The sequence below is a fragment of the Primulina huaijiensis genome, chromosome 5, assembly GCF_012295235.1.
Source record: "Primulina huaijiensis isolate GDHJ02 chromosome 5, ASM1229523v2, whole genome shotgun sequence".
In the NCBI taxonomy this organism is placed as follows: domain Eukaryota; kingdom Viridiplantae; phylum Streptophyta; class Magnoliopsida; order Lamiales; family Gesneriaceae; genus Primulina; species Primulina huaijiensis.
In genome coordinates this window covers 22,867,312-22,874,553 of record NC_133310.1, presented here as the reverse complement: position 1 = coordinate 22,874,553, position 7,242 = coordinate 22,867,312, and the positions used below count along the sequence as shown (strand labels likewise).

At 37.9% G+C, this 7,242-nt stretch overlaps 2 protein-coding genes across 6 annotated transcripts; both read left to right on the top strand.

The window, feature by feature from the left end:
- Positions 1-21: 21 nt before the first annotated feature.
- On the top strand, positions 22-3,477 carry LOC140977289 (BEL1-like homeodomain protein 1). 5 transcript variants are annotated; one of them, XM_073441980.1, is made up of 7 exons: positions 22-128; positions 238-271; positions 514-581; positions 678-1,533; positions 1,898-2,271; positions 2,365-2,425; positions 2,513-3,477. In XM_073441980.1, the coding sequence occupies exons 4-7, from the start codon at positions 682-684 to the stop codon at positions 3,224-3,226; spliced, it is 2,001 nt and encodes a 666-aa protein (XP_073298081.1). In that variant the 5' UTR covers positions 22-128; positions 238-271; positions 514-581; positions 678-681; the 3' UTR covers positions 3,227-3,477. The 5 variants fall into 5 exon arrangements, with proteins under 5 accessions (XP_073298081.1, XP_073298084.1, XP_073298082.1 ...); XM_073441983.1 differs by having other exon boundaries at positions 514-591; XM_073441981.1 differs by having other exon boundaries at positions 26-257.
- Positions 3,478-5,657: 2,180 nt separating this feature from the next.
- LOC140977290 (E3 ubiquitin-protein ligase PUB22-like) lies at positions 5,658-7,242 on the top strand. Its single transcript, XM_073441984.1, has one exon. The coding sequence runs from the start codon at positions 5,751-5,753 to the stop codon at positions 6,987-6,989; it is 1,239 nt and encodes a 412-aa protein (XP_073298085.1). The 5' UTR covers positions 5,658-5,750; the 3' UTR covers positions 6,990-7,242.

Sequence of the window (7,242 nt, the reverse complement as noted above, 5' to 3'; positions counted from 1 at the left end):
CCCCCCCCCACCCCACCCCACCCTACCCTATTTTATTTGTATAAACAAAATCACTCGCATGATATTTATAAATAATAAGATCTGTGGATTCCTATATATGGCCGCCTGTTTCTGTTTTACGATATGATGTGTGTTTTCTATCCTTTTCATGTAACTCAATCGCAATATTCTCACACAGCACTGCTTGCTGATGATAATTTTCTCCCAAGTTTGATCACTTTCATTGATGATCTGCAGATGGTGATGAAGATGCACGTGTACGCTCTGATTGGTACATCGCTAATATATAATATATACCATATATATATTAATCTAACTGATCCCTTTCTTCAACACTCAATCCTATAATATAATATATAATAGAAAAATAATAAGTAGTTTATTATTTTACTGATAGAAGATAGCAGCTTCAAGGGGTTGCAGATTGTACAGTGTGTTGGACTTTTTGATATAAGGGTTCTTTCTTTAAAAGAATAATATATTTTTTTTATTATTATTCTCTGGATTTTTCAGGGTTCATCCTCCCACTGTTGCACTAATTTAGTCTTTAGTCAATTTCTCAAAAGTAATTTCATCAACAGGTACGCGCGCGTATGTCTTCTTGATGTATACGTTGTTTATGAGTATGTAGCGTAGTTGTGTAACGATCAGTGTTTATATTTTTCTGTCTCTCCAAGATTGATGGCTACGTACTTTCATGGGAATTCGGAAATCCTAGGAAGTGGCGATGGATTACAAACCCTTATTTTCATGAATCCTGCCTACGTTGGATTCTCTGACAACCAGCCGTCAGCAGGTGCAAACAACAGCAACTTCGTATTCCTCAACCCAAACTCATCTGGAAGCTTACACCACGCGCCGCCGTCACAAACTCAACATTTTGTCGGCATCCCCCTCCAGAGCTCCAATTCAAACACCGCAGCTGCCATGTCAACGCAACAGCAGTCTCACCAGCCAAATGTATCGGCCCTCCACGGATTCTTTCCGGGAGTCCACTACAATCTTTACAACCAGCACATCGACCTACAGGAGGCGCGTGACGTTTCACACTCTCATCAAGGACTTTCTTTGAGCCTGTCTTCTGAGCAGCAACGTCAGCAGCAGCCGCCGATGGTGTATGGTTCTTTCAAGCAGGAAAGAGAGATCCCCTCTCAAGCAGTCGTGACCAACATATCTACGCCACGTGGAGGTGACGTCAAGGGTTCTTCGGGAGGATCGCCGTCCTCAACTTCAGGCGTTTCTACCGGCGTGAATGGGGTGCAGAGCGTACTGTTGAGTTCCAAGTATTTGAAAGCGGTGCAGGAGCTTCTTGATGAAGTTGCTAATGTTGGGAAAGGAGAAAAGAGTAGAAATGAATCCGACAAGGGGATTGATGAGCAGCTACAGACTAATGGAAAATCAACGGCCGATGGGGTGAATGAAGATGGGCAAAGTGGTGGAGAGAGCAGTGCAAAACGTAGGTCTGAGCTTAGTACAGCAGAGAGACAGGAAATTCAGATGAAGAAAGCTAAGCTTGTTAACATGCTTGACGAGGTAAGCCTATTTCTGTTTTCAGTTGTGTAAGAATATATAAGAAGCAGCCTTTAAAATCCAAAGTTGAATTTAAAAAATTGAAGGGTTACCATCATCTGAATTTCATGTCAGATATGTTCTTTTCCAACTGTCCTGTTTTCATTATTACAAGAAAACTTGGATTGCGATTTTTATTTATTTTATTTAGGACTGCCAAAAAGAGAGATTACTTTCCACTGCAATTCCATATTCAAGAACATGAAATCTGTTCAGGCATAAACCATACTTCATCTCTTTTGAGTGTTTTGCATATTTGGCAGAAGAAATATCGAAGTTTCTTACATCAAATTTCTAAAGTTTACTTCTGCAAACATGTGTTGTAAAGGTTGAGCAGAGGTACAGGCAATACCATCACCAGATGCAGATTGTAATTTCTTGGCTTGAACAAGCAGCTGGAATCGGCTCTGCAAAGGCTTACACAGCCGTAGCTCTTCAAACAATCTCGAAGCAATTCCGGTGCCTAAAAGACGCAATCTTGGGCCAAATCAAATCTGCTAGCAAAAGTTTAGGTGAAGAAGACAGCTTTGGAGACAAGATGGAAGGTTCAAGACTCAAATACGTGGACAATCAGATTCGACAGCAAAGAGCTTTGCAGCAACTGGGAATGATCCAGCCCAACGCTTGGAGACCCCAGAGAGGACTTCCGGAAAGATCTGTTTCTGTTCTACGCGCCTGGCTCTTCGAACATTTCCTCCATCCGTAAGTACCCTCTTCATTTTTCTGATAGATTTCATGTTTTATAAGTTTTCTCCCATTGGATTTGCCTGAATTTGATTACTGTTTGGTTTATAGGTATCCCAAGGATTCAGATAAGATGATACTTGCTAAACAGACAGGGCTCACCAGGAGTCAGGTACATATTTATCCATTCGGTAGATTGTTGATCTTTTCTTATACTTCATTTGTAGATGTATGTATATAATCTATATATCATCTACAGGTGTCTAATTGGTTTATAAATGCTCGGGTTCGACTTTGGAAGCCGATGGTTGAGGAGATGTATTTAGAAGAAATGAAAGAAAATGAGAAAACTGGATCAGATGATAAACATCGCAAAAGAGAACAAATGGACGACTCAATCTCGAAATCTCCAAAAGAAAAGAGCCCGGGAATCAAGAAACCAAACAAAAGCATAATCTCAAATCAAGAAACATACCAGCCTCCAAACCAGAACACTGCTTCAACAATGGCACTACCTACAAATTCGACGTCCCAAATCGGAGCAAACGTCAGAAACCAACCACGTTTCAACCTCGTTGCATCATCCGAAATGGAAAGAATCACCCAACGGAGTCCCAAGAAACAACGGATTCCTGAAATAATAGACTTTGCCTCAAAGGCAACCGATACCGGACTGATGTCCCTGAAATTTGACATCGAGAGGCAAACCAGAGATGGTTTCACCTTTATGGGAGCTCCCACGAATTTCATTGGAGGGTTCGGCTCGTATCCAATGGCTGAACTCGAGAGATTCGGGCCCGAGCAATTCCAAGCTCCATATTCTGGCAATGGTGTTTCGCTCACCCTGGGCCTCCCCCACTGCGAAAGCCTTCCCATTTCAGGAACCCATCAAGCATATCTCCCAAATCAAAGCATACAAATAGGAAGGGGAGTTGAAATCGGCGAAGCAAACTTCATAACTTCAGAATACTAAGTTCCATTTACACCAGTTTCCCCCTTGATTATTGTTATTACATGTTGGTGTGGAGGAGCAAGAAAATTCATATAGAATATATATATTATACATTTTTAGTTCTTACAGACAGGTTAGGATCTTCAGAAAGCATATGGATTGTGATTGTATATTAATTTTGTTGCTGCAGATAAGTAGTTGAATTGTAATACTGGATATATAGACGCCAGCAATATTGGGTGGCACAGAAGAATAAAGAGTGAACTTTTATATATTATTATTTCATGTCATATATATGAACCTTAATTTAAGGTGGAATTTCAGCAATGGGGCATGCCTTTCCAGTTCTTGATTTTGTGTTGTTCCATTAAAGGATTTGCCGAAGAATGTCGTTACCAGTGAAAACCCAACTCCCAGTGTCTAAATCAGAACTCCTTGATGTCCTAAAATATTATACCATATATTTGTGTATTCATTTGTCAATCAATTTATAATGGTAATATTCAAGCAAAAAATCAAAATTTATATATAATTCTTAAGCAAAAAATTCTTATCGGTTAAATACAATAAATTTGTTTTCGGGGCCTTGACCAATTTTAAAACAACGAAGCCCTTATCCATTCTGTCTTATCAAAACTTAGAAAATGAACTGGACATAAAACATAGACTAGAAGAACAAGACAATAAACTAAAAGTGGGAGATTGAGATTCTTTGTATACTAAATAGAATGACGAATGTTTCTTTGAATAAAAAAATGTCAAAAATTATTGCTTGTGTGAGTGAGAGACTTAGTAGACTTACTTTACAGCTTTAATATTTTTAATGGAATTTGCTATGGACCACATGAGAGTTATGAAGACCTTATCTCCAATCTCCAATGTATGTGTTAAAGAAAGAATATTAAAAAAAATAAAAAGGAAATGCCCTTTTGGCTACAATAAAGACAAGGATGGCTCTTGAAAGATCTTGAAAAAACAATGCCGTATGAAAGTAGATATGTTAGGTGTGGATATTAATTATTTTGCATCTGTGTTCATGTTAACTAAAATGATCAAACAAATAATTGTTTTAGTGTATGCTACACTTTTCCTATTTTTAATACAACATATTTAATAGATAATCGAATTGAATTGACCTCATATTTTTTATTTTGAATTCAGATGAACATTTATCCATGTCGAAATTTGTCGTACTCTAAAATTTCATTGCAAATATCGGGACAAGAACTTCAGCACAAAGCTTTGGATTATGGACAGCAGAGGTAAAATTCACAACCACAAAATTTTTACTCAAACAAAAACTTCAACTAAACCCACTGTTACTCTACCCCATAGGTCTTCTGCATCAAAATTCCAATCAAGAAATAACCTTAGACAATGTTTTATGTGTTCCATCCTTTCATTTAAACCTTCGTTCTTATTAATACTATCGGGCTTCCTAATCCATCATGAGTTATTACCCGAGAAATATCACATCAAGCCCATTATTTTATATGAGGCCCAATTTTTTTCATTCCGATTCTGATTCGGAATCTGAGTCCATCAAAGCATGAAATCAGCTGACTTTAAATAATAATATATTATTGCCAAAATATATATTTTTTAAAAAAAATATCAATAATAAAAGTTGATATATTATGGATTTGGGGTAGAAAAAATTGAAATAAAAAAAAATGAATCGGAAAATGTGAATGATTTTTATGTTTGGTAGATTGTGTTCACGCCTGATTTCTTTTTATCTTTTTTTTTTTAAAAAAAATTCTTATTTTCAGAATTTGAAATTAAATTGGTCGTAGACTTGAAACCTGTGTGTTGTTTATCCAATATTTAGAGAAATTGATGTCGGCGCAAATATGTGAGTGCTTACGCATGTAAATGAAATCAACGCTGGCAGTAAATGCAAACAAAAACCAAGACCTGGACTTAAATATAAGTAATTGAAATAAAGTTTGGATTAAATTGCAAATTCCGTGTGCTCATCGGGAAATAATCATTGCAGAATTAAGTAAAATGATGAAAGACGCAGAGGAATATAATTTTTTATGACTTAAATGATTTTTTTTTATTTTTTTAAAAAAGATTTTATTTCGACATCTGTAAACTTTTTTTTTTGGGTTTTATAATATTGCAAGAATTAAAAGTCAAAACGGAATCTACGAATCTGAAAGCTATTACAATAATAATATTCATTCTATTTGACTTTTCTTAAAAAGATCCACCACGTGGGAAATGAAAGTCAAAGAGTCGGTGCATGGCAGACGACCAGTCCAAGTCCAAAGCCCCAAAATATTTTAAAATAAAAAAATAACATATCACCGAGTTAAGCACACCCCATGCACACAAAATTGCGTGTGTTGACTTTTTAAAATTTTGACTTCCCATTTCGATCTCTTCCCTCCCAACATATAAAACCGATCCTCCAATGCAAGATTTCTCAAAGCAAAAGCAAATAAACAATTACAAGACTCCATATTCTCCTAAGTCCTGTCTAAAGCTATACTTCAGTCATTCTCGATATATATATAGTATATTTCAGAAGAAATAAATGGCGGAAGTAGAAATTCCTCCATATTTTTTGTGTCCCATTACTCTAGACATGATGAAAGATCCGGTGACGATCTCTACTGGCATAACATTCGACAGGGATAGCATCGAAAATTGGATATTCACTCGCGAGAACGACACATGTCCGGTCACGAAACAGGTCCTCTCCGACTCCGAATTGATCCCAAACATCACCCTCAGGCGCCTGATCCAATCCTGGTGCACCCTCCACTCCTCGCATGGCATCGAAAGGCTCCCCACACCGAGATCTCCAGTCAGTAAGTCTCAGGTTCTGAAATTACTCAACGATGCCGATTCTCCACAGATGCAGATGGGTTGCTTACGAAGACTTAAATCCATCGCTTCAGAGAATCAGGCCAATAAAAGATGCATGGAAGCTGTAGGAACTGCCGATTTCTTGGCATCGTTTATTGTAAATAAAACCCTGGAAACTTATCGCGCTGACAACGAATCTGAAGCTAAATCGGAATCGAAATTGATGTGCGAGGAGGCTTTAAGCATTCTTTACAGTCTCCATCTGTCGGAATCGTGGTTGGAATCAGTCTGCAGCCAAGAGTTAGTCGAATCCTTGACCAATATGATGCAATTTGGGAGCTACGAATCACGGGCTTATGCTATCATGCTACTGAAGTCAATTCTTGAAGTAGCCGATCCAGCTCGAATCGTCATCAACCTAAGTTCCGAATTCTTTGTTCAATGTGCACAAATCTTGAATGACGAGTTCTCGAAAAAGACTATAAAATCCACGCTCAAAGTGCTGATCAACGTCTGTCCATGGGGAAGGAACAGGATCAAAGCATTGGAAGCAGGCACGGTCCCTTTATTGATTGACCTTTTACTAGATTCATCGGATAAAAGGGCTAGTGAAATGATGCTAGTGGTGCTGGAGATACTATGCCAGTTCTCGGAGGGTAGAGCCGAGCTGCTGAATCACAGCGCTGGAATAGCCATTGTTTCGAAGAAAATACTTCGAATCTCTCAGGTGGCAAGCGAGCGGGGTGTGAGGATTTTGCATTCGATTTCAAAATTTTCGGCTACGCCCGGAGTTTTGCAGGAAATGTTACATGTCGGTGTGGTGGCGAAATTGTGCTTAGTTCTTCAAGTGGATTGTGGGAGTGAGATAAAGGAAAGAGCGAGAGAAATGCTTCGATTGCATGCTAGGGCTTGGAGGAATTCTTCATGCATACCTCAGCATCTGATTTGTGCATATCCATCTTGATCAGTTGGGAATACATTTCTAGACTATATAACTAGTCGGGAAATTTTGATTTTAGCTAGAAAATTACACGGCCAACAAAAAAAAAAAAACTGGTGCTCATATAGAACATTTTCTTTGAAAATTTGAAGTTTCAGAACTTATTATTATTGGTGTAACTCCAATATATAATTTGTTTTGCTACATTAAACAATTTGAGTTTAACCAAACTGGACTCCAAACAATAAGCAAATTATTGTACAACTGGACTATCTGA